Source organism: Anser brachyrhynchus, assembly GCF_964034855.1.
Source record: "Anser brachyrhynchus genome assembly, chromosome: 1".
NCBI classification, from domain to species: Eukaryota; Metazoa; Chordata; class Aves; order Anseriformes; family Anatidae; genus Anser; species Anser brachyrhynchus.
The window spans coordinates 133,149,564-133,176,854 of record NC_137694.1 but is presented as its reverse complement, the minus strand read 5'-3'; the positions used below and the strand labels follow the sequence as shown (position 1 = coordinate 133,176,854).

The following is a 27,291-nucleotide window of genomic DNA, read 5'->3' as shown; positions in this document are numbered from 1 at the left end:
TTCACTCTGTGCATTCTTATGTAAAACGTCTGTTCTAATTAAATTCAAAGCATTATTTTTTGACATAAAAATTCATCTAAGGAATGAATGCAGGTGACATGACTTTTTAAATTACATGAAAATCAAGATTATACAGAACTAAAATTAATTGCTATACACAATTCACAGTGGATATTAAGCCTTGTGCCTTGGTATTTAAGTTCATCCTTGCTCAGAAACAGGGATGAGACCGGTGTGTGTGTTCCTGTGTTTGTCCCATTTGCTCTTATGGAGCTCCTTTGAAGTGTAGCATTGGCACTGCCAGAGAGGATACTGCATCTGGAGTCTAATCCAGCACATCAATTGCTGATGGCCCAGGCTCCCCCAATTCCTTTGGTTTTAAAGCAGAGGTATTAGCAGTGCTATTACTAGACTCTTCACTTTCTTTTTTTCCTGATAAGTTCAAGGTAACATGGTTATGAAATTTCTAGCAGCTGCTTGAGATTAGACTCTGTTAAAAATCTACCACTGCTTCTATAGAGGAACTGTCTCATACTGCTGGCAAAATACTAGTTTCCATAGAAGTATTGAATAGACAGTGCTTTAACCAACACACAGTAATAACATTGTTAAATAAGGAAAGGACAGTTGCATGAGAAGCCTCTTTACTGTAGTATATACAACATAGGCTGATCAATGACTGGTTTTTGTTTTGTTTTGTTTTGTTTTTTAAAGCTTAGGACACAGTGGCAGTAGTATAAGCTTAGCAAAGTGATTTTTTTTAAAGAATCATAATCAGTTCTGCCAACTGCAACATACACTTTTCTCATGCTTTATCTGGAAAGCTGTTAGACCCTACATTTAAATGCCAAGGAACAGCAAAAATTGATAACTCTAAGGCTGTACTTCCTAGTACAGACTGAAACTGCAAGTCTGATCATCAGATGTGAAAAAGTCTCCATACCTTCTTCTGAAAATGTAAAAGGGGCAAAAAATAAGAGCAACATTCACAATGACATATTCATCAATTTTCAAAGTAAAGACCCTTTATTGTGTCTGATCCATGAAGGTACAATTACAGACAAAAGAGATTTAGATTTTTTGGTAATTTTCAATAAGTTGTGCCTGGGAAGAGATAGATGAGCACATGGAAACTTGTCCTAGATGCATAAGGTGGATTTAGGTCAGTTCATAGTAGATATTTAGATGATATGTTATTTACTTCTTTACGTTTTGCATGTATTCATTTATAAGTTTGGCTGGTAGATATGAGAAAGCTAACCCACTTTAATTCCTATGTACTTAAAGGGAATAAGGGAAATGCTTCCCTATCTTGAAAGTATTTTGAGAATTATTCTATATATGTAAAGCTGGTTAAAATATAAAGTTCTCCATATTAGTGTATCTAAGGCTGCCAACTTACTTGTTTATATCTTTACTCTTGCAGTGTCTTGTGTTTTTTTCCTTGCAAACTTAATTTTTTGATAAATGGGATTGCTTGAAAGCTCTGATACCACTAAATGTAAGTCTCTAGCCCTCAGGTTTGCAGATGAAAGCTTGAAAGCATTAACTGGGGGCTTTCTAAAAGCATAGAGACCAGAAGGGAAACAAATTAGAATGCAGAACTTTAAAAAATATTTTTGTTTAAAGTCAGTCTCACAATGTTTCAGGCTTTGATCCATGATCTGCGTGTTGCAGTGTATACACACAAATAATCTGAGTTAATAGTTTGTGCCTAGGTTTCCTTTATTATGAGTTTTTATTCATGTGCATTTCCTATTTGACTTCATTGGCTATTTTGCCTGAATCAGACCATTAGATCATAAACACTTTAGGCTAGAAGTCTAGCAGTTTCTGTAGTCTTTTGACCACATACTTTTTCCATGTCACATAAGTTACAACGTAAGTAATAACCTTAACAAACTTGCCAGAGCTCTTTAGGACCTCTTTCATCTTTCATCCGTATTTAGCTTTCCATTTAAAACTGCACTTCTATTTACGTACGGCAAGATGCTTTGATTTGAATTCGGTGCCAAATCATTCCAGTTTGCCCAGATATGTCAAGACTTCAAATGACTGCAGTCTTACTAATACTGTACACTTTAACTCCTTTGCAAACAGGGCCACAATTACTTTAATGCTAAAAAGAAAGAATGAAAATGTGAAGAAAAATACATTGAGTCATACAGAACTGGACCCAAATGGATAAAATGCTACAGAGGTGTAACAGCGAGCTGGAAGCTAGATAAGAGTGTAATATTGAACAAGTGCCAGGAGATTCAGGATCTCTTTTTGTAGGATAGGCTATCTCAAACTGTACTGAGGAACAAAAGTAAATTTGCTCGTGAGAGTGTGCAACAACAGAGTGATGATTCAACCATGGGAGGTCCTGTATTTGGTATAATGGGCACTTCTCTTAACACAGCTTACAAGATCATGGTCGTCTCTTCTCCTTTACTCTTCAACTGCCTGACTGCCAAATTGCCAAATGGCCTTACCTCAGCATAGACACTGCCTGAGGAACTTAGGAGCACAGTGTTGGAGAGATGGAGACCCATCTCTTGCTCCCAACTCCCCAAATACCAGTCAAACCACAGGTGGGCAGACTTTCGCTAAGGAAAAGCCTGCAGTCAGTCTCCACAGACTGCATAGGGACCTGGAAGGAACTACGGTAGTAAGGTGACTTTCAGGTAAGTGGAGTTCATTATTCACAAATAGGTGGCAAACGTTTTAAGCAGGAAGTTGATGTGGGTAGTCGTGACCCCTACTGTGTGATTCTAATTCATCTTCATACTGCAATGGCTTTTTGACAATTCAGCCATTCATCTGGCAGGAACATAAGAGAAATGGGCTCTGGAGAATATCCAGCGTTACCGAGTTCACCTGATGGATAACAAGAATAATGCTTCAAATGGATAGTGTGTGTTTAAAAAAAAACACAATCTTTTGACATGTTTTCAAACTATGCTAAACCAATTTCATTCTCAGGCAGCGTTAAACCAGATGTCACAATCACTCTCAAAGACGTATGTCTTCAGGAAGTCTTAAACTATGGCATTTGGTACACAAAGTCTGAGGCCGACCTAGCTCAGAACTTCAGGACAGGCTGTGCTGGGCATCTGATTTATTTTTTCCAAGCATGCATTGTGTTCTTTTTATGAAGACGGACCTCTTGGAGGAAGGGAAGATTTCTCCTTCCCTTAGGGCTACTGAGAGTTCTCAAAAAAAGACGGCTGCAGGATGGAGTGAGCAAGCAAGTGAGCAGGGGAGGCCTGCAGCTCATGCATGGATTGAAGGACCGCAGTGGAGACAACACAGCAGTCCAGCAGCTTTCGGAGGTGAAGGGAAGAATTTCTTGAGGACTAGAACAGAAAAAGCAGAATTTGCTGTCATTCAGCTAGCTATGCTTAGCTGCAAAACACCCTTGACTTGAAAAGGGTGTTCGTTCATCTCCCTCTGTAGAAAATGTATTTTTTGTTTTTGTCTTCCTTTTTAAAGGCTAGGTGTTTAGATTTTAGTTTTTAATCATTTTCCTCCCCCCCCCCCCCCCCCCCCCGTAAAGGTGTTGGTGTTACACTCATCTTAGCAGGCCTCAGTACTTCTACCTCATTTACAACCAAATGAGGATCCCATCACAAATACATGGCTGATTCCTGACTCAGAGTCAGTAGTTTTGGCCCATGTTTAAAAGAAAGATTTTCCAGAAAAACACAAAAATAGGTTGACCAAATCATCAAAAGTACTTTTCATAGAATGATGCACAGCACATTACATATACAAAAAGTTGTTGTTGAATGTTAAAAATCTTTTTGAAATCTGCTTTCTCTTTCATGCTTGTTGTCTATACTCCCTGATTAATGTTTTTAATTCATTGTCACAGCAGCAAATTATTTTCATTCAGTGTTGGGAACCGACTCATTATGTAAACTCTGAGTTAGTATCAATCCCTCTGTAGGTTGTAAAAGGATTTGAGGTTGGTTGTGAGTATAAGAAAAAAGATACAATAAAAAGATAGCACTTTAAAATATAAAGTAGTATGGTAATTATTAGAAGTCCATAGTGAAATTGCACAATATTAGATCTGCAAAATTTACCTACCTTACCTACTAGATCTTTGAACATTACATAAAACTGGATAAGCAAAATGAGGTTGAGATTTCAAAAAGTTTGAACTGGATGATCCCTAAAAAAAGCAGGTTACTCTGCTGTGTCATAAAGATATCAAATACTACACACTAAGATCAAACTTTTACAGCTATGGTCATAATTTGCTTTGCTATGCTCTGTCACAAGAAGCAAACATAGCCCTAGTAGGATACATTATCCAATTTTGAGAAACATGGGGCTGGGCCTATCAGATCGATTACCAGTTAAATTCTGAAGCAAAAGTGGTTTTTAGCTTTTTAAAAGGAATCTTAATTTTTTTTAATTTTTTTTTTTAGGATTTTCTCTTTTAATCCTGTGGGCAAATATCTCATGGACCTGTAAAATTTAAGCGTTTACTCACATAAGTAACAAAATGCAGACTTGCACAAACAGAACTTTGAGGGAATTGTCCTGGAAAAAAAATGCTTTTGGCATATTGTAAACGTATAGATGTACTAATCTCAACAGAGGAAAACAAGAAGCCATTAATTGGATAACATTTATGTCTTCTTAAAACCACTTGTAAAGCACTCATTGGATTGATTCAAATCTACAGCCACAGTGTATTTCAGGGAAAATCAAGTGAGCAGCTCCTTTCCCCATCCCCTGCTTCCTTGCAGCCTCCCTACAAGAAAAAAAAAGGAAAAATCTCATTTAGGTCTGTGTTCCTTGCTGCATGAAGCAGCAAGCTTCTTGGCAGTTGCACTGGTATTTTTCTGGCTGCTAAGCTTCAAAATAGCACTGAACCTCAGCCATTTTATAAGGCCGGCAGTGATTTGAAAATACCAGTGCCTGTCGTTTACATGGAACAAGTCCTGATTTATTGGACCCTACTGAAAATCCATTCACCTGTAACTACTGAGACTAAAGAGATAGGGCAGGCAGTGGGAACTTGTGCGTTGATGTACGAACATTTTTCCACCAGCTTTGTGGAAATTGTGCTAGTTTTTTTTTTTTTTTTATTGAAGGAGCTAGGGATATCTGGTAAGTATGTCACTGCTCTTTCATGAAACAGAATCACTTTTAATTTGCTTTGCTATTACATTTGGATGTAAAACACTTATCAGTACAAGATCTGGGTGCACATCACAAAACTTAGATCAGAATTAGGCAACCATTTCTGTGACAACCCCCACATAGCACCAAAATAGCTACTCTGAAAAGGAGTGATACGAGGCAGATGATTAAATGTCAGTGAATTCTAAAGACTGTTTCTACTAGGGAGCACAAAGAAAGTGATCTTGCATTGTGCTCTAAAATGTCTCTACCCTGTAAGCTGATCGGCACAGACTGATGATTCTTCTGCTGTGCATTGGCTCTTTGACTCTCATTTGACACCAGGTGCGTATGACCACTCCTGTGATTGATGAGGGTGACCCAGGCTGAAGTGGTTACAGTTGGGGCTTATCGTGTGAATGGCCTTCCCAGGGGAATGCTCTGCAGCTGACCCTCCTGCTTCCAGCTTTGAGACCGGGCGTGCTGCAAAGGGGTAGGGTAAGGCAGGTCTGAGATAATAGGCGTGGAGACAGTGCAGGTCCTTAAATTTCACCCAGGCTGGAAGTGGTAGAGAAAGAAGGGAGTGCAGGTGTGAAACACTCTTGTCAATCTTCTTCTTAATGATCTGGGCAAACAGATTTTGGTTAGCAGAAAAAATGACGTAAGTGCCTTCACCTGCAGATTACTCAGCCGTGTCACATGTCACCCACGCTTGCCGACGGGTATTAGAATGCTCATTTTCTAATGCCTCCTAACCAAAAGCATTAAGCTTGTATAATGCAGCAAATATTTTCCTAATTGCATCGTATTTACAAAATACTTCTCATTGGCTGCAGTGCATTTCTCAGAATTGCGCACACTTTCCTAAGAAACATCTGTGAGCTTTAGAGCGTGTTATCGTCCTTTTCAGCTTTGAAGCTCCCACTGGTCTTCCCATATATCCCATTCCTGTGATAATTCTTCTCCAGTATTCATAGCTAAGCCACATAAGGGCACTTAGTTTCTGTTCTAGAAGCACTGCATAGCCTGAACAAAATGAAAATCCTCAATGATTCTTTCCAGTGGTCACTTGAATAATCAGACATGCCTCAAGCACAGAAGACTCCTTATCGTGTTACTCAGTATGCTGAACAAGTGACTACCTTGCTGTATTTTATTCTGCAGACAGGTTCACAGTCTTTTCTCCTACCCAGAAGAAACAGCATTCGTAATGCAAGCCACATAATATGCTTGACTGTACACACCTTGTATACACGCTGCTACACTGAAACCAAACGCTGATCCACAGCCTTTTCTGTTCCTGCTATGGTCAGGGATAGCACCTGCAGTGCACAGTAACTCCCCTCAGCTAAGAATAATTATCTACTGCCTGAGACCTTGCATATAAGGGGTCGAGATTTATTAATCCTGCAATTAAGATCAAAAGGAAACATTTTAGTGGCTACAATATGGTGTGCAAGATCTTTAAAAATATAGGCTGAATATTTCAAAAGTCTGTGCTGAAGTTTGGCCCTTTAGGTATCCAGGCAATTCTGTAAAAGCTGCTTGGTTTTTAGAAGTAACTGGCAATTTCTTTTTCATTTGTGAATGTTAGTATTACTGACAAGTAGGCCACCTATCTGCAAGTGCCTAAATATGGATTGAGAAAACTAGGCTTTGGCACCCAGACACAAACACTGCGTATGTGAAGTTTCTATTCATTGTGAAAAATCTTTTTTTTCCCCTCTTCTCTGAGTGTAAATTATTTTGCTCCTATGAAATTGCTTTTTCCCCCTTCAACTCAGATGGTTGCAGATATTTCCCAGGGAAACCCACACACAACAAAAGTTTGCAATATTTCTTGAGATTCATGCAAATGTCCTATTCCGGGAGGGAAAACAACCAAACATTTTGTGGTCACAGACTGACAAGCTGGCAAATTTATAGGCCATAATTGAAATCATATTATGGTCCTGTGAAAAAATAATCATTAAAAAAAAATTCTGATGATTTTAAGCTTCAGACTGCAAACAAAAATAAATGCTTCCCCTCCCCCATTTTTAATGTAGTTGTCTTGTCCTTCGTTTGTTTTAATGATGAAACACAAACCAGAAAATCCCTCTGATTTTTTAAACTCAGCATATATTTGACCATTTTTGTCACAACTGAATAACATAAGAGATAATGCAAGGAACACTTCACTGATAGTCCTGACTTTTATATTTTAACGATTTTAAAATGCCAACTTCTATCATTTTCCCTAAAGTTGCCACAATTTTCAGTCTGTACACTATTTTGGTTGAAGTATGAAAAACACTGTTGGCAGATTTCAGATTTGCCTTGAGACAGGGTGGATTTTACATTTCCCTCAATTTCCCTTTATTGTAAATACTCTTCAAGCATACTCACTTGCACATTTGCATTTCACATTTCTTTTTTCTGATTCATTTTCATATATTTTCGTATGATTTGTGAAATCATATTTATTCAAACAACACTTAAACACACAGTTAACTTGGCAGTTGTTTCAAGTTATATGTTAGACTAAGTGATGCCATGAATAGGGCTGATTTATATGCATGAGTTAAAGATGTTCCTGAATTGGGCCTTTTGTCAGTGAAAGAACCACTGTAGATGACTCTGTTCTTTCCATATTCTGCTTTGAATATTTCATACATATCCATTATAGAAAAATGATTTTTTAATTTATTTTTTTTTAAATGAAGACCAGCTTATTTTAAAAGAACTAATGCATTGGTATTGTCTTCCTCTTCATTAAAGCAGGAAGCATTACTATCATTATGTTGCCTAAGTTCCCATCCCTTATCTTAATCTCGTTTGTGTATGGCAACATCTAAAAACAACTTAATATCAGGTTCGATATGCTGTTAAGACTTCTCTTTTCATAATAGCAACCAGTAGTTTTTAACTGTCTTTTTAACAAACCCACTTGCAGATGTTTGACTATGTATGCCTGGCCTCAGCCGAATTGTTGCATTAGTTCTAAAATCTGTGCTTATTTTGTTCCATGCAATATAATACCCTTTAGTCTTTTGGATAGATTCATTTCTTAACTGTCAAGCAAGAAAATCTTATCTGATTTTATTTAAAATTTCAACCATCTATGATTTAATTTTGCATTTGTATGTGACATGTCATGTCTACCTCAGTAAACTATGTAGCAATGGTGAAAACATTTAGTGCTTAACAGTCGGCATGGGTCAATAAAAAAAAATACGCCTGATAAAACTCTATTCAATAAAGGTGCCAGAAATGATGTGTAAGAGCTGGGTGTATAGATGAGCAGAGGGATTTCTTGATAACACATAAATGGGGATGGAGAAAATTTGTAACCGTTACTTTTATAGAGACTTGTATACATACAGTAATCACCAGCATAAAGAAATGGATTCAGAAAAAAAAAAAAAGGGGGCATGTTTTGAAACTTTGGGGCTGGAAAAGGAATGTAATGGTTTAAAATACAAGTAACCCAAAGTATTACAGGACAGAACATGACATAGTCATAAACAGATAACTCTTCAAATACTTCAAATAGCATTCAATAAGCACCAGTCTACAATGCTAAAATGATATCTTTCTTCAAAGCTTCAGATCATCAGCTATGTATTAACACTCCATTACTTAATGGATTTTATTACCACACTCCTCTAAACATTTATGCCGTTTAGATATGAGTAATATCATCAGGCACTGCAGAAAAATCACAGAACCTTCAGCTGTTATCTCAGGAAGTAAAAAAATCATTGCAACTTGATGAATTAAAATACATATTGAATATGAAATACATCACTTTTAAGTATCTTTTTAAGATTTTAAATCATTAAAAAAAACTTGACTAGCCTTAAAGAAAACTACAGAAATGGATTTTTAATTTATATGAGAGGAAAACTTGTGAGACCTCCAGAAGTATTAAAATGCAAACTGGACCTCAGCCGTTTCCAGAGATTTCATATGATGTCTTTCACGTGGGATTCTACCTGGCTTCATTTAAATTATCTAGAATCAAACAGTACACATCCTGTAAGTAATAAACAGCTATTATTGGTCCAGCTGCAGGGTTGAAAGTTTGTCCAGTGTGGTACCTAGGCAAGTTCAAAGCATATTCTTCCAGTGAATATTCACTGTCTCCGAAGGAAAAATTAAAAAACCTAAAACCTGGGAACACACAAATAAATGTTTTTTTTTCCCATGTCATTCATAAAGATATTTCCATTCCATCTCCACAACAGTTTCCCTAGGACCAAGGCATTTTGGGTATTTAAAAAAATTAAGTCTTTAGAGCGGTTTAATTGGTTTTAAAGTATTATTAAGGTAAGATGCTATAACATTCCTATGTGCATTACATACATCTGACATTTCCTTTAGAACAAGGAGCATCATAAAATGAGGCATAGACTCCTTTCTGTATAAATGCATAATACACAAAACTACCATACTATAAATAATTAAGGCTTTTACTGGCCCACCATCTACAGTAGGACATCTATGATTACACAAAACATTAGTATTAAGTGCCCTACTTGAATTACTTTGGGCAAAAGTAATAAAAATGTAATAGTATATGGTAACAAAACATCCTCAAAAAGAGATATTTACTTTCTGTTCTAAAGAAAGCCAGCTAAGAATTCAGCCAGGAATTGATGTCAGATTCCTGGTTTAAGATTAGGAACTTCATGTTCAATTATTGTTTGTTACTGAGATACTAAATACATGTTGTTTTGCTGTCTTTGGCTGTCTGTTCTCATTCAGCATTTACATGTACCTTTGTCACCTTCAAATGTTTTTTATCTCATGTAACTTTCGTCGTCTAGAAGACAGGCCTTTAGTCAGAGGTAGGCATCTAGGCTTCCTCTCACTGGAGTTGACAGAGAAAATAAAGCACCTGCAAAAGGCAATTTATATCACTTTTTCTAGAATGAGATGCTTTGGAGTGATAGCTGCCTGTCCACCACAGAGATAAGGTATGGCTAGGTGAGGTTAGATCCCTAAACTTCAGAAGTTACTGAGAAGAACCTGACAGTAGTAACTAAAAGGTATAAAAGAGTTTGGTCTTGTTGTTAATTAGTTTGTTCCTGTCTAGTTAGCCCACAGTCTTACTGATGTTTCTACAAATGAAGATGCAACACTAAAATATGATATCAGTGTGTAGATGAAGGCTCCAAAGACAGTCCAAACTACGTACATTGACATGTACTCATGAAATGGAACAACATCCTCCACCTTGCTTCTTTGGGCAGGCAAATTTTATCCTTTTCCTACAGCTCAGATGTGATTTCATATCCAGTTGCTGTGACACCAGTATCTGAAGAAACATGAGCTGAAGTTCTCGCGCTCCCACCTCAGCCTCCTTCCACATCCATGGTTCCCACATAATAGGGCTCCAAAAAGTTACCAGTATTTAGTACAGGAGGAACAAACACACTTTTTCAGCTTTTCTGCTCATGTCTGCACATCTGGGAATAAGATATCTGTGACACCGCTGTTAATGGACCCCCAGAATGTTGGCTATTGCAATGCTATCTCCACGACCATTCCGGGAAAGCTGTACTCTTGCAATAGCTTCTGTCTGGGAAAATAAAAGTGGCTATAATCTTAGCAATACTTCATCTATTTGTTTGGAATGACAAAGAAAGAGTTGTAAAGGCAATTTAATCTTAGCTTTAAATTTTAATGACTTTCTAAAACGCAGTATCATTTGGGGTATGCACCCTGTGCTTACCATACATATAGATGTATCTATAAAGAACAATCTTTTTACCTCTTTGTCTTTGTTCTGCTAGGCTAAGCTCTTTCAGTCTCTTCTCATAAGACAGACTCTTCATTACCTTTAACTCTCTTTTAGCATTCTCCTGCACCGGCTCTCATTTTCCTCAAATATTGTACTTGAAGGAGCTGAGTACAGCATTTCTGATCATATCTTATGCTTTCTGTTTATCTAGATGTCTCTACTAGAGATACCTCAGTCAGTATATCCTGGGACCATATTTGCCTTTTCACCAAAAGGCCTGGAAACCATAGAAGTTCTAGAGACTCCTTAGAACCTCTTTCACTTCTGTGGCTCTCACCACTGCTTTAAGGCACCTTTATGTGAGAAGCCTTGGAGCGTAAAGTACTCAAGACTGGGACCTTGTTTGATACAGAACATATGTGTTTAATTTTATATATGGTATATCATTTCATCAGCTTTTTAGCTTTGTAGGATCTTGGCCTATCTCCCCAGTCTATAAATAAATAATGAAAGTTTTATAAATAAACCAGTTTCTAACCAGCTGAAACTGTGTTATCTTTGTAACTTTTACCGATCAATAGAGCAGCGTGAATGACAGGTACAGGTTCTGCAGTTTTAAAAAATCTGGTATAAAAACAAATAGTTACTTGTGAGAACCACATAAATATTTTGATGTATTAGCAGAAAATACTTCATATGGAATTTCAGAATATGCCCAAACCGTTTGTATCTATGGTAGGCTGGCAAGCGTTTTTTAGCTGGTGGCTCAATGTTCTCCCAATGTAAATAGATGATCAATCATTCTTTGTTGTTATTGTTTTAAAGAATAGTTTGAAACTTGATTCACAGTGAGTGTTCGTACTGCCTGTTCTTTTTGCTCTCTTATCAATACAAGTTTTCATATTTAAAAAACAATGCATTGTTTTCATCTGGCTGCTAGAGTCTACTTGTTGGGCTCTGTGGTCGTTTCTGAAATTCTCGGTTGGTGGGAGGGTGCAGGTGCAAGCCTGCAAAGAGACAGAAGCTCGGCAGAGGCAGGAAGCAAAGGGCGTATCAATCTGTTTAGCAAGCAAGGACAGAAAGAAAAACATTGGAGTGGAGAAAACACATTCCCATGCTGAGAATTGTACTGTAGTACAGAGCCCGCATAAAGATGGATTTGAGTTTGACCAGCCTTCCTGTTCTGGTCACTCATGGGAAGCTTATGGATAGCTAACTCCAGAACCACTTTTGAAGCCTAATGCCGGGCAAAAGTGAAAGTCTCCACCGTTCTTGTGTCGGGACATGGGGACCATTTTTCTGCAAGATGTAAGATGAGGAACGCTCCATTACGTTGCTGTGGATCAGCCTGGACGTGCTCCTGTCAAAACCGGGAGGACTCCCTATCCCCAAGTCTCTCCAGTGGCACGGACAGAGGTCACCCCCTCCTCGGGTGATGGCCAGGCAGAGCAGCGCCCCGTTGCCTGTCAGCGGCCCGTGGCTGAGGATCACCCAGAGCTGAGGCTGAAGGCCCACAGCCCCTTCCCCACCCCACGGGAGCGCCCTGACGGCTCTGGGGAGACCACGGGGGCACCGAGGGCTGCCTGCTTCCCCCAGCTGCTGCTCTCGGAGGAGCACGCCCAGCTCCAGCCTTCCCCCAGGCCCACGGCGCTTCTCCACGACCCTCCGGGGCGCCCCGTCCCCTCTCCCCCGGGCTGCCCCCCCTGCCCCGAGGGGGACAGCCCCGCTCGAGCCCCGAGCCCCTTCCCCTCCGTGGGGCTGCGACGCCCCGGGGCCCCGCTGGCTCCCTGCGGCCGCGGCGCCGCCTCCGGCCGGAGCCAGCGGGCGGCGCTCGCCTGGGCCGCCGCCTCCTGCGCCCTCCGCTCCCCCACGGGAGGGGGAGACATCGCCGGCGGGAGGAGAAACTCCCCCTTCCACACCCTCCACCTTCCTTCCACCTTGCGTAGCGCCCTCCTCCTCCTCGGGAGAAGCCGCCAAGAGGCGCCGCCGCCTGCCCCTTCGGCGTCCCGCAGCTCGGCGCGGCGGGGACCCGGGCTGCCGGCGAGAGCCCCGGCACCGTGCCCGTGCCCGGAGTCCCCCCCGGGGGGAAAGGGGGCAAGGCAGGGGAGGGCGGAGTGGGAGGGCTGCCCGCAGATGGATAGCTAGCTCCTGCGAGATGCTGCACGCCCAGCTCCCTGCCGGAGGGGGGTAGCAGCCGCTGCCGCCGCCGGCTGCCGCTTCGGCGAGGGCTGTTGCTGCCGCTGGACGCAACCTTCTCCCGACATGGAGCTGCTGCTGCTGGAGTGAGCGAGCGAGCGACGGGCAGAGCTGGCCGGCTGCATGGATGGACGTGTTTAGCTTTGTGAAGATTGGGAAGCTCTCCGGGTAAGGTGTTCGCTGCCCCTGCCCCGGCGGGGCGGGAGGGGCTGGGGGCTGCCCGCCCGGCACCGCCGCCCTACCCTCACGGCGGGGCTCGGGGCTCCTTGCGGGGCGCTGGGCGGCTGCCCGGGCGGGACGGGCTGCCTCCCTTTACCCCCTTTTCCCCCTTTCCCCCCTTCCCAAAAGGCGATGAACGAGGGCGTCCCGCGGCGGGAGGCGTGAGGGGGCGAGCAGAGGGGGGCGGGCTGGGGAGGGAGCGGGGCAGCGCCGGGACCCCCACATCGGGGCAAGGGGAGAAGCGAGGGGAAGGGTCGTGCCCTGCCCTGCCCTGCCCCTGCTCGGCTCGCCGGGTGCCAACTCCTCGCCCCCTGCACCCCCGCCCTCGGACACGCCAGCTCCAACGGGGGCGATATTTTTGGAAAAGCGGTGAAATCATCGCCCGATGATGAGCGCTGCCCCTCCGGCGCTTCGCACGATGGGTGCTGGGGCGCCAGGGGGGTTGGCGGCTGCTAGCCCTCGCTCGCAAGGCGTCTGCTTCTCGTTCCTCGGTTAGGGTGTCTATCTGTCTATTCTCGAATAAATCTTCCTTTTAACAGCCTCAGAGTTGTGGTCTCTGTCCGCAGACTGTTGCGTTCGCAGCCAGTTGCCAGGCCCGAGGCTGCTCAGATGGGTGCAGGAGCACAATAGCCCCCGTCAACACGTTTTCGCCGTAGTTAAATATAACTGGAGGTAGCCCTCCTCAGTAATAGGGGAAGTCACACTTTATCTCAGGGATGCAGCGTGGAAGTGCTTGAGCTGCGGGATTTTTGCTGGGTTTTGGTGCGGGTAGTCTTCCTAGAGGATTTATCTCTGATGGCAGTAACCAGGAGCGCTCTGAATTCGCATGATTCAGTGGTTAGCACACCATAGTTACCATACCCTCCTCTGTTCGTGGAGCGCAGGCTGAATGAAGCTGGGTGTTATGCAAAAGGGAGACAGGCCTCACTGAGGAAACGCAAAAGGTAGCTTGCTTCAGCGACGCTCAGGTAGGGAGCTTGTCAAAATGACAGATGGTCTTTAAAAACAACTACTGCGAGGCTGGGAGTCACCGAATGCCACAGGTGTGAGCGTAGCCTTCAGCCCCCCAAATTCCCACTGTTGCACCTGGCTGTGATTATAGCTCTGCTTGTGGCAATGCCAGTGCAGAACAGCTGCTATCATTCGAGCACATCATCGTCTCATCTCTCTCCAAGTGATCTTACCCGATGTGACGGCTGAAGCAGTAGCGGCCCGCTCGGCTCTCCGTGTTCGCGTTCCCAGCTGATACCGCTAGAGCAGTAACTACAGTGGAAACTTTAAGGAGAGGGACAATGTGCGAATACAGATAAGGAGGAGGTCATGTAGTATTTGCAGGTAATTGAACTGCTTGACCTCTCCTATTTGTTTGTAAGTGGTGTTTTAAAAAGGCTCCCAGACCTTCATGTCTCATATTTGTCACACCTGAGTTAGAGTCAAAGGGAGAGAAAGGGATAGGCTGCCTGGAAATGTTATTAAGCCAGGTACGTGGCAGTTCTTGTACGTTTGTCAGGATTCAGTCTTTGTTGGTGTTCACGAAGTCTGTAGCTCTGCACGCTTGAAGGCACGGATGCTGCCAATGCTGAGGTTTGAGCTTAACCAAAGGCAGATCACGGCATTTCTCCACAGGGACCTGAAACTTCTTCCCGAAATGAAATCGCAAGTTTCAAAGCTTGTATCCGGCTTCATTGGATTCAAGGATATGAAGTACTCGGGGATCAAGTTCGCTTGTAGATTGCAGTAAATCGTTTCTGTACTGACCCACTCTTTTGTTTCTAATTTTCTGGTTGTTAAACGACCTAATAGTTTACACAGGACTTTACTTTACTTGCTGTTTCCTAGGTAACGGCTAGGTATCTGTTCCAATTTTACGAGAGCTTCGCGGAGCAGCCAGGCTCCAATGTAAACCCCATTTTTAATCCCTCTCTGTGTCCGGCTTAAAAAACTAGCTGGCCTGAAAACGCCAGCTCTTCCTTGGCTGTTAGAAGGAAGGTCTTTCTGAAAGAAAGCAGTGATACAATAAACAATTTTTAACTGAGAGTGTGATCTTACAGGCAGATTACCCACAGAAAGCTGGTTCAAACTTGTCTGGTATCGAATATTTTTTAAGACGTTCAGTCTCTTTATTTTTAATTTGCTGTGCATTTACATCTTCTCATTTGAGGTTGCAAGTCAGCTCTTAAGAGTTGTAGCCGGTAGCCTGGCTTTTGCAGGCAGCCGCACGGATAAGCCCTGCTATGCACGGTTACTGCAAGGGATGCTCCTTGCAGCCGTGGTGTAATTGTAATACATGGGGGGAGAGTTTAACGTTTGCCTTGGTTGCTTCATCTATAAGAGCTCTTATCTAGAATAAGCTTAATATGGGGCATAAACCCTTAGATAGTACCTAGTGGATAGAAAATATTACATAGCAGTAATTTCTCGTGTTTTAATGATCCATTCACTTTTCTGTGTGGTACCCGTGTGTAGAGTCTTTCGGAGAGTCTCTTCTGCAGCTCCTTCAGCAGTCATCCCCAGCTGCTGGCTGGGGGGGGAATATGGGCATAACTTGGAAAAAGGATGTGTGCAGAAGTGGAAGAGGGTCAAACTGGTTTTACAGTGGGTGTAACCTGTGGTGGGCAGTGGCCTATGCCTGTATGCTTCTAGAAGGAGTGGGTTTCCCTTGTTATTTCCTTTGTTGGTCTGTCATTTTGTATACTATGTATCAAATAGAGACGCTTCATGGAGAAGTTTCCATTGATTTCTGAAGACTGGAGATATCCATCTTACATTGAAAAGAAAAAAAGATATTGTTTAGAAATATTGATTGCACTTTCATTGATATAGCCTCTCTCCTATCCCCTTTTTTGGAAATTCACTGATGGAGTAAATAGTTGGGAATGATTGTTTTGGTATAGATTTTGTGGGGTCATTCCAGAGAAAAATAATAACCTGCTTTTCTAATGAATGTCGAAGTGTAGGAAATGATTCCAAAGCCTTGTTTAATGGATCGGTACTCCCATGTGCAGCTGTACAAGGCAGGTGAACATTTTTTAGTGTGGGCTGCATAAATATGTATGGTGTGGTCTGTAATTTGGAAGGGAGGATTAGTAGGATAGATAAAGCGCACGTAAAAATTGCCAGATTAGGTTGGATCAGTATTCACTCAGTGCCCAGTATTCTCTCATAATTGCTTTTAGCAGCTGCTGGGGGAATGAGGAGAAAGAGAACAAGTATGGAGTGGTGATTCTTTAGTGTCGGTATCGGCAGTGGAGGAATGCTGCTGTGCCCGGTGTGAAAGGGAACATTTTCAGATCTGGTACACCTGGGCAAAGGGCACAGTGTCGACTATGTAGTCTGTGCCGGACAGGTGAACCGCGAAACGATAGGTCAGAACAGTGAACAGGCGTTGGCAAGAGTTTAAGCCTGCAGTCATCGAATGTATTTTTAGTTAGAAAATCAGTTTATTGGGAATACATCTTTTCATGACGTCCGTCGAGGTCAGTTCCGTTTCAGATCTTTGATAACAAGACATAAAAACTTCCATACATCTATTTGGACACCACATACATGAGTGGTGGTAGTGACCCTCTGGATCTGGGATGAATAGCTTCCTTTTGACTCTCCAGATCTGGGACAAATTGCTTTCTTTTGTCCCTGCTCTGTTTGCAGCTCTACCAAATAACGCTGGATAGAAAATAACAAGATTGCATGTGTGGCTGTCAGTCTGATGGCTGTGGTGGTACCATAAGGGTGGGTTGGACGTCTGTGTTACTCAGTGACCTCTCCTGCACAAGTTCTGACCTGATGGGGGCCATTTGTCACAGAAAGGACCCCCCCAAAAAGAAGGGCTGTAAGAAAAAGAAGGGGGTAAGAAAGTAGGTGTCTGCTCTACCTCGTTGTAGCTGTTAGAAGTATAATAAATGTAGAATTAACCTCATATAACAGGAGTGTATCAGCAAGACTTGGACCTGTTATAAACAGCAATGCGAATTTGTGCTATGTGGTAGGTAAGTTTAACATACCTGGATCTCTTTTTCTGCCTAAGTTTTGTGTTACTATTCACATTGTTGAGTTGTTTAAATTTATTAGGTAAAAACTGACTGTGAATAACCATCTCTCTGCCGTGTCCCATGGGATCAGCTTAAAAAAAGAAACCAACCAAACAACAACAAAGTGGTCCCATAACCCTGCAAGATCTTCTTTTCAGAGAGCACCCAAATACCAATTCTTTCCTGTGGTTATGCTGTGCCCGAGGCTGTGTATCTCCCTGAGGTAGGGACCTCTTACAAAGACCTTTTTTGTTGGGGTGGCTAAATTTAACATTCTCATCTTTTGTGCTTGTCTTTCTGTAGCTGGACATCTCGAATTGGGTAGATTGACTTGCTACCTGCTCAGACAGTTGTGCTTTCAGGTTCTCACTGCTTATAAAACACGTCTAAACAGACTCTGAGTCTTACACTTTATGTCCAGCCTTTTTGTAGCCTTTGTAGCCCTGCACTCATCTCCTGTTCTCTCCAGGTACTGTCTTTAGCTGTCCTACCAAGCTGGGGTGAACGGTCCACTCCTAGGTCTGTCTTAAAATCTAAGAAATCAGAAGCTGTGTTTGTAGGCTCTGAATGCCGGGCCTTGCTTTTGTGAGGAACAAGCTTGCTTGGCTTCGTGCTCAAGCTGTTTGTACATGGCCAAGCACACGTACATCTTCCAGATTTAAGGTTCCAAGATTAGCCGGTCTATCTGTTGTTTGAAATTTTTCAAAGCAATCTGAGAAGATTTTGTGATGCTTATTTATCTTTTCTGTAGTTTGTCAGAATAACAGGTTTCTTTACCTGTGATTTTCCTCATTGTGTTTTTCAGTTTGCTGTGGTGTTTATAAAAACACCTTAATGAAAACACAATTAAAAGTGTACTTAGGTTACTGAAGTGGTTTTATGTACAATTTTTGGAATACTTTTTATCGGTACTCTTTGGAATGACAATATCATGGCTTGTAAGTTATTTTCAGTATTTACAAAAGAATATGTCAGTAAGAAAGCCTATGATTATCTTTTTTATGCTCAAAGGAGGTAATTTAATTCTAAAAAGGATTTTATTATACTGGATGATAATTCGAATAACCACGAATTCATTTCACGTTTCTTGAGAGGACCATGTTAGATTTAGTGAAATATTTCTCTACTCACATTAATATAGCAGCTTTACCTTATATTTTATAATTTGTCTGTTTTGTTAGCTGACACATATAATAAAGATATGTGCTTTAGTGCCTATAATGTTAGTAATATTCCATGTCATAACAGCTTTAGCAGTTTAGAGATTTATTAAAAACACTCCTTACATTATGAACTGCTGTAAACTTGTCAAGTGGCCAGTGAATGATGATGCAACTCTTCTAAATATGTATGTTCTCTAAATACTGTTTGCCTAGATACAGTGCTTAAAAGATGTAACCAGAAACAACCTCGTCTCTTGAAGCATTTGAGAAAGGAGGAGGAAAAAAAAAAATACCCTCCACAAGTAATGTTTTTATTCCCCCCTCTTTCCGTAATAATTACTGAAGAGGATGGAATGAGAGCTTAGAAATTAAGTGCTCTGATTTAAGGACAATCATTGTATTTGCAGATTTGGTATAGTACTTCATTTTTGGGAAGATCAGTCTTCGATATGCTGCTTTTTTCTTTTTTTTTTAAATATATATTTTTTGGAGAGCTTCATTCTGTGGTGTCAATTCCTTAGTGACAGGGTTGAATCAAGAATCCGGGGTTAGTTTCTTTTATAATTGTAACCAGTACCAGTGTTTCTGTATGTGTGCCTTTAAGTCGATCTGATCATTTATATTCTCATATCGTTTGAGAAGTTATATAGAAAAGGTTGATTCCCCCCCCCCCCCCCCCCCCCCAGCATTTCCAGGAAGGGCCTGAGGTGTTCTGTTTTCTTTAATTTTATTTTTTTTAGAAGCCTACTTATCTTGTTGTCAGTCTGAAGGATTCATATGGGAAATTTCAGTTAAGTTGAAAAATATTCCTTAACCATTACAGAAATGCAAAATGAGGGTATGTTTCCATATTTTATAACATTCTAGGTCATTATGGAAGTGCACCAAGCTGTTTGTAGAAAATACAAACCGTGACCTGAAATAATGAGTAGATAGTACATGCTCTCATTTCTGCTGGTGATGTGGCACAGAAGGGGTATTTTACTGATGTTGACAGCATTTTCAGGTTATATCGGTACATCACAACTTAGTATCTGACTGATGTGATGAAGTAAAGTTATGTTGCAACTAACATCGCTTACAAAATAAGCGATTGTCTGGGAAGCATCTTCAACTTGCTGAAGAGAAATAATGCAAAAAAACAAACGTGAAGAAGGGAAAAGTGTTTTCCAGAGTCATGCATGAGTAGCTCTGCTAAACAAGGAGAGACCATCCACGTACATGAAATTATTCACTTTCATGAGCATTTGTACATACACCGTTTGAATCTAGCATAGGATGGAAACCTTTGGTGCTGATAAGGTATCAAAGTTTAAATATTGTAGGGGCATACCTTGAATAGGAAAGGACTTCTGATTATACCAAATTGTACTTCAAGCTGCTTTTGTAATCATGGATAATTGTTATTAAAGTTTTCTTAAGTACCTTGAAGACATTTTTGAACTCAAAGATTGTACAGTTTTTGAAGGTATGTTATATGAAGACTTTAAAGAGTCTGTGAGCCTCTGGTTCTGATGATTATTCCATTGACTTGAAATGAAGTAAATAACAGTATCAGTAACATAAATTTCTGTAGCTAATTGCATGTTCAAAACGTAGTGAAATCAACACTGCCTAAAGTCTGAATATGTGTGAAAGTACTTTGGAACTAGAGAAGTAAAGTATTCTGGGATTTGAAAGTCTCTCCTACCTAAATCAGGACCTGGTTTTGTAGAAATCTCCACCAGTATTCCTTTAGTATGGAGAAACTTCCTTTAGTAGATTGATTATTGGATATAATGTATCCAATATATATACAGTATATATTGATTATTGGTTGGTAATTGGGGTTGGAAATAGATGATTTTTAAGGTTCCTTCAAATCCAAGCCATTCTGTGAAACACAGAAAATTATTTTCATGGGTTTTAATAAACAACAAACAAGAAATTCAGGAAAAAGAATCCTGAATGAGATATAACTGAAGAATTAGAATGGGTATGGTGGAGGGTTATGCAGGGGTCCATCCTTTTAATCTTTTGCTGGTGATTTGAAATAGGAGAGGGATGTGATAAAAAGCTGATGAATATATTCTAAGACAAGTCCCTTGTGAGATTTATTGCTTGAACAAAAATAACTTCCCTTGATGGTAAGGAAAAGGGTTGCTGATTGACTTGGGTATTTTCAGAACTGTTTTTAAGACTTGATGGCTTTATATGAAATACTTGCTTTTCTTTTTCAATTATATTATAAAAAAGCATGGTTGGGGAGACGAAATGCAAGCTTTTCATTTTAATTATTAAGAAGTTAGTGAGGGGAATTGCCAGGTATTAGTTTTTAGCTTAGGAAGTTTGAGGAGATAAGGTTCTGTTAAAATGTGGATATCTTGCAGGATTTTGGCAATCGTGAGTAAAAAGGAGATTTATTCTGAGAATAAATAAAAGTCGGTGAAGAAGGGGAATGTTTGACTGTATGCTAGAGTCAAGTTTTGACAGTGAATCCTTTTCTGGTCTGGTTCTCAACAGAGTTTATTTTTGGGTTCTGATTGAAAGTTTTGAAACTTTAAGGGAAAGCGACTTGGCAGACTGGAATGTATTAGGAATTTTCTTTAGAAAATACACCAGTAAACACAAAAAGTATCTGTGTGAATTGATGAAAACTACTTAGTCATTTGCATTAGCAATCAGAAAGGCCAAGCAAACATTGCTTCTGTTCTTCAGAATTTGTTTTTTGTGTATGTACTTATGTACTTTTTGTGTTGGTGAGTTGTGGTTTTTTGGTGGGGGTCAAAGACAGGGACTGGGCAGGGGACTGGGAGGAAAAAACACTTCTTGAAAATAGCTTTGTTTTCCTTTACAGTAGTCCATTGCGTTATTCACAGCGTGCCCCTAGTAGGAATACAATGTAAAAAAAACAGTGTTTGTTAAATTTTTGAAGTACTGATTGTATCCTCTTAGGAAAAAGATTTTCTGGATGTTTTGAATGATTTAGTTTTTTATTGTTCAGATGAACTCTCAGCCTACCTAATGTAACTGTTTACACATTTATATCTAATAGTCTCCCAACATTATGCAGCCCATAAGCCTTTGCTTACCTTGCTTATAGATTTTGCAGTTTCACTGTTTGTTTTTAATCTTGAATTTGTGATTATATTACTCTGGATTTGGCAGTACTCATATTTTAGAGAGCAAAATGCCCATTATTCTGTGGCAGTAAATGTTACCAGAAGCGCTAGCAGTTGCACGAACAAGGTGGAACAAACTAGGCATGCGTTACAAGTCCGAGGTGTGTTTATTTCGCTTGAGCTCTGTATTTGACTGAAATGGAGTAGTAGAGAACTGAGGGAGATATCTGGAAATGATCTGTATCTATGAATATTGTTTGTGTCAGGGTGTTTCATATTAACCTCAACTGTGGCACCAACTTGGGCTTGCTCTAAATGAGTCTATCACAAGCTTGAGGCATCCATATTATAACGTGAGCCATGAGAGAGCGGAGGTTGCAGTCGCACAAAAGAGCCTGCCCAAATGGTGCTAATGCTCAAGTTTTCTTTTCCTTTGGTGTTAGTTCTTTATCCCACAGAAGAGTTATTAGCGGTACCTTTACGGCCTTGCCTACCCTAGGAAGAAGTGGGCTGCTTGTCCAACAGTGCAGTACGGAGCAGGTTGTGGAGCTTCAGTAGTTCAGACCTTCAGAAAAGACAAGCATCACTTGTTTGGACAGTATGATGTGACTGGGTGAGTCAAAGTGCAGCTTACATATTCAGCTAGAAATGATCAACAGTTGCACACAGTTTTTTGGACCAAGTTTACATTATTGATCAAAGTCATTCTTTTTTTTTTTCTCCAGTTGTTGAGAACCCTAGATGATCTTAACCAAAATACTATTTATTTATTTTCCTGGAGGAAAGTGGCAGACAATTTTCTCATGAAGTTGGCTATCTGCCTAGGCTTTCAGCTTGCATTACGTATTGTATGCTGCCTGTCACGTTTGCAAGGGGCACATTTTTCTCTGCCAAGGCATAGGGTCAAGAGCAACACAGAAGAACTGCACAAGGGGAATGTTCTGTGCTTGACGACTCTGCTTTAAGGGTAGGGTGAATAAGGGCTACAGCGTGTCATAGGGGAGAAATGGCAGAGAAAGGAAGAAGAAATTAGAGAAACAAAGTTAATGAATGCTGCATTGAACGAGGGCTTATTTGTCATGAGTGAATTGAGTTAATTGTTCAAGACCAGCCGATCTTCGTGTGGAGATGAACTTGCATTGTTGCCTAGGTAGGAGTTTATTTGCTTTATAATGCTGGTTGAATTAATTGGTTAGGTGTGCTGTAATCTGTGTGACTGCTATTGAAGAAAAAAAAGGAAGAATCCTCTCTAGCATTACAACAGAAAACTTTTTTTTTTGCCATAAGTTTCTTCTTGGATCCCTTTCCTTCTCTAAGGTGGATCTGTGGTGACTAAATTATTTCAGGCTCACCACCTGAAATAAGGAGGCAGTCCCTATTTCCCTGTGCATTGGCTACCTTTGGAGATGCTGTGACCAGGAAGGTGCTCTTTATCAGGGTGAGGCTCATCCCCAGCACTCGAGGTTTGGTGGGTACAGTGACTTTATTTTTCCCCAAATACAGATAACTTGATCCCAAAACTTACAGTAATTGGGGAATGTGTTTTACTCTGGCTTTAAAACAAACAAAAAACACCAGAAAAGAAAAAGAATCCCATCAAAACCAGAAAGCATATTTTTTTGTTGATATGGCGAGGAATTAGGAGTAGGCCTTGGCAGTCTCAAGCCCTGTAAGGGTATGCTTTTGTTGTATGGTCAACCTGATCTAACAGCTGATGCCAGGAGGCCTCACCAGACTGCGGGGACTGATCTCCATTTTCTTCTGCTGTTTTGCCTTCCCCTATCTTATTCCCTACAGCCCTTTACATGTATCTTACACCGTGGTGAGCTACTTCAGAGACTCAAACCAGTAGAAAACTGGTTTTGGTATGTTTCTTCTTCTGCTGGTGTAGATACCTTAGGTGGCCTGGCAGAAGCGGTTGGAGCATGTGGTGTTGGGCAGCCAGATGGCAGGAAAGGAAGGGAAAGCAGGGCTTTGGGTATCTCATGAGCTCTGTAATGTGGCGAATCTCTGGTGTGAGAGGTGTGATATGGTGGTAGGAGCTGGTGGGAAGGTTGTGGAGATAAAGACCGCCATTCAGAGGCCTGCAGAGCTGAGAGGCAGGGAGGCTGGGAGACACCCCTGTGCTCAAGGGAGGGATCTCTGGGGAGATGGAGGTGTCCTGGAAAAGATGGTGGAAAGGGGAGAGACTGCTGCAGCCCCTCTGAAGCTCAGCAGGTCTTCCCTGGCTTCTCTGGCTTGCCCCTCTTGACTGGCTGCTGCCTTTGGAGCCTGTTCTGCTGCCTTCGGGTAGCGTGGCTCTGCCTGGGCACCTGTGGCACCAGGTGCTGGGAACCATGTGCAGCCTTCATGCACCTTGCTCATCCCCTGTCCCAGGGCTTCCACCCCTGCTCCAGTTCAGTGCAGGCTGAGGAAACTGGCTTCCTTGCAGTGTGAACTGTTTTAAAAAGCACATTTCTCTTCATATCTTTACTTTATTAGGCAGGAGGGCAGAGCAGCTGTTCAAGGGATTAATTCACATATTTCTGGTAGAAGATGAACTGTCCAGGACAATTTAGAGACATGTTGTTTATTCTACTTTATTTTATAACTAATGAGCCTGTATTTGTTCATGGCAGTAAGCTTGTGGTCGTATCCTTTTCATGTACGTGTTTTCCAGGTTCTGGAAGCTGTCTAATGAGATAAAAGGTTTCTTTTCAAATGCTCTGTTTCTGAACTCAGAAAGGACATTTCACAGAAGCTAGTATAGTGTGCCTATGCTGCTTCTGAAACCACAAAACAAAAAAAAAATTGAAGAGGATTAGTGGCTTGTTTTTCAAATGCTCTTCATTTCCAAGCTGGAAATTGAAGCTTTATAGGTGCGTTAATTAGCCTGAATTTTTAATTCTACTTCCAAAACTGTGGTTTTCTCTCTCTCTCTCTTTTTTTTTTTAACGCAAGAGTAAACTTCAAGGAGCTTCCATACAGCATATATTCTATATCTTCTGTCATTCCTTATACATATATAGCATTTCAGCAGCCCTTTCACTGTCTATCGCTTCCATACTTTGTGATGTTTACCTGTCAAGTCTTACAGTGACAGAGTTGAAAATGTGGGTTAGAAGGTGGTGGTTACGGAAACCTAAAAAGATGTATGTGAAGAACTGCTCAAAAAACAGAACAGACAAAACCAAAAAAAACCCTCACAAATTATTCCATAAAAAAATAAAGAACTAATTGATTTCTTTTTGCTTGTTTGTTTTCAAATTCTATAAAAATATAGCATGTCATGGTAAATATTAGTAGGATGTACAGTTGAAAATACTGTGATCTGTTTGTTTTCTAGATGAACTTCATCTAGATGACTAATATTTAGTATGTCTTAGAGAAGACTGCTTTATAAGCAACTTCTGGAATACGAACATTAGAATGAATGCAAGCCTGTTTTGCTTTAGTTGACATGCTTGGTCCAAAGACTTCCAAATTCTTTCTTTTTCATGTTAATATTCTGTTGATGGATGCCAAGTATCTTGCATATTTGTTTACTGAAAACAAACTTTTTTTTTCCAAAGCAAAACAGTAAGCTTGTTATTCTTTTCTTCAGATGCATTTATCTGGCATTAAGGTATTGTGACAGGCCTCACTGAGATGGGATATTTTGCAGTGGAAATGAGAGTGTGGAAAGTTGGTGGATTCTGTGCTCCTGCTGTTTGCATACTTGCCCTAGTGGGTTAAAGTTGTCTGTTCTGTCAGGGTATTCTTCCTAGCTGCACTGGTAGATGTTTAATACATTTAAGGGTAGACTGCTATATAAAGGGTAGGGGAGGAACTTTCACTTTTCCAGAAGTCATTGCAAGCTTCATCCTTTAATCTCAACAAAAGTACTTTGTATTGATGGCAAAATACACAGCTGTTGATCTGCTTTTGGTTTTGTCTTCTGGAGCTCAGCCCGACCTCACAGTGTTCTTGTGGCCTTGAAGCGAAGCGTCAAGTACATGCTTGTGTAAGTGTTCCCCTTTCATTTATGTTTGTTAGCCATTAATGTTAGAGTTCATCCTGTTTTCTCATGTTACGTTCTGCTTCTCAGAATTTCTGTTTTCACATTAAATGTTTAAAATGCTTTTCATAGGACAAGATAAAGCAGCATTAGTTTAATTTTTCAAATGGTTTGTAGTTCAGTACTGCTATGAGCAGCATTCTAATTAGAAGACAATACCTATCTTACTGTGCATTATCTCAAAATGGCTGAAATTGATTATAGCTGCATAAAATATTATTGAATCAACATGCGTTTACCAAGCTATAACAGTTAACCAGTGACAGCAATTGACCTTTATTCTCTTCAGTACTCAGAATATTCTTTTTCCAACTCTAAATGTGGTGGCAAGCAGAAAGCAGTTTGTCTCCAAATTTCTTGGGTATGGTTTGCTGCTTTATATCCCCCTCCCCAGTTACTTTTCCACTCAATCAACTTTCTTGTGCTAGATCCTCCTTTCATTATGAGGACTTGACACTGACTCACAAGTTGTCAGGATTGCTTGGCAGTACTGTCTGGGGCCTCTGCATATGTGTGAGGGAGTACTTTGACCACAAAAAGACATATTTTGCACCACTTTTTTTTTTTTTGTGATTAAGTAGTTCAGAATCTTTTAAAGGGGGTGGGGGGGAAATTAGGTAGTTTGTGCTTTCCTTTTTTTATACCTGTGTTCAGGGAAAGGCAATTTTGAACAATGGATGGTTTTATTGTTGCTTCTACCTTTAGTGTTTAGTGACAGAAGGGCTTAAAGTTTGCGTAGCATAACGTGAAATGTTGTGGAAACTTCACTGTTGTTTTCGTGTGATCTTTGCAAAAGTTTGGTAAGTAAGGACAGCATTAGCTGCTTTGTAGTTCAAATATGGTCATTGTATTCCCTCTTCACTTGCTCGTTTTTGACTTTGTGGAAAATGATTTCATATCTTATAATTAAATTGTGATAATTGTGATTTGTTTATTTTTTCCCCACCATCAAACTGTATGAACATTGCACAGGCCAAATAACCCTTATGTACAGTGTTGTGTTTTTTTTTTTTAATTATTATTATTACTTAATTGACTAAGGAAATAATAGTGTAACTCAAATCCAAACAAACTTTCTTTTCAGGCTGGACTGTTGCTCTGGTTTCATCCAGTAGGACCTGCATGTCCCAGATACTTGTTCTTTTTGTGTAGGCAACCACGCCTGGCCCCAGGTACGCAGGGTGGAAGCAGGGAAGCACCTGGGGCACAGGGCTGCAGTAGCTGCTGCAGACATGTTTAGCGCCTGCTGCCAGGTTGGTTGAGGGACGGAAGCCTGCTGCATAGTTTCCCCGTGCTGATGGAGCGCTGCTGAACGTGCCTGTTCTCAGCCTTGGCAGACTCTTCAGCTGGGATGTAAAATTTGCATTACATTTGCAGATGACAAGATCTGCTCTCCAAATTGGCAAGCTCAGTCCAACCACTGATTTGAATAATTTGCTGAATAACGAGTGTTAATAACGGCAGTGGAGTTGAGTGTGGGGTTGCAGGGGTGTGTAAATGCACCAATGCACGTGTATGCTCACTTGGCTTATTGTATACCTCCTATAAAACATATAGCAAAAACGCTTTAAAATGAAGTCATTTGAGAGGCAGTGATCTTTTCGTTCTCAAGTTAACTTTAAGTGATGCCTGTTATGTTGAGGGTAATGGTTTCACAGTAGCACAAAACATACTACTTCATCTCTGTGGTAAGGTTTAG

The 27,291-nt window shown here is 40.9% G+C and overlaps 1 protein-coding gene and 2 long non-coding RNA genes across 3 annotated transcripts in view; 1 reads left to right on the top strand and 2 right to left on the bottom strand.

Annotated features, from left to right (window-relative positions):
- Positions 1–12,913, bottom strand: part of LOC308177484 — a 37,180-nt gene extending 24,267 nt beyond the window's left edge. Inside the window, exon 1 of the long non-coding RNA XR_013939160.1 lies at positions 12,776–12,913. This is a non-coding gene — a long non-coding RNA (uncharacterized lncRNA). The remainder of the gene's footprint in view (positions 1–12,775) is intronic.
- LOC308177489 lies at positions 541–5,601 on the bottom strand. Its single transcript, XR_013939162.1, has 3 exons — positions 5,394–5,601; positions 4,078–4,750; positions 541–3,341 (listed from the first exon to the last, which is right to left on the bottom strand). It is a non-coding gene; the product is annotated as an uncharacterized lncRNA (long non-coding RNA).
- Positions 12,663–27,291, top strand: part of FRMPD4 (FERM and PDZ domain containing 4) — a 314,212-nt gene continuing 299,583 nt past the window's right edge. Inside the window, exon 1 of the mRNA XM_080554742.1 lies at positions 12,663–13,213. Coding sequence (XP_080410868.1) covers positions 13,173–13,213 — 41 coding nt within the window. The 5' untranslated portion in view covers positions 12,663–13,172. The remainder of the gene's footprint in view (positions 13,214–27,291) is intronic.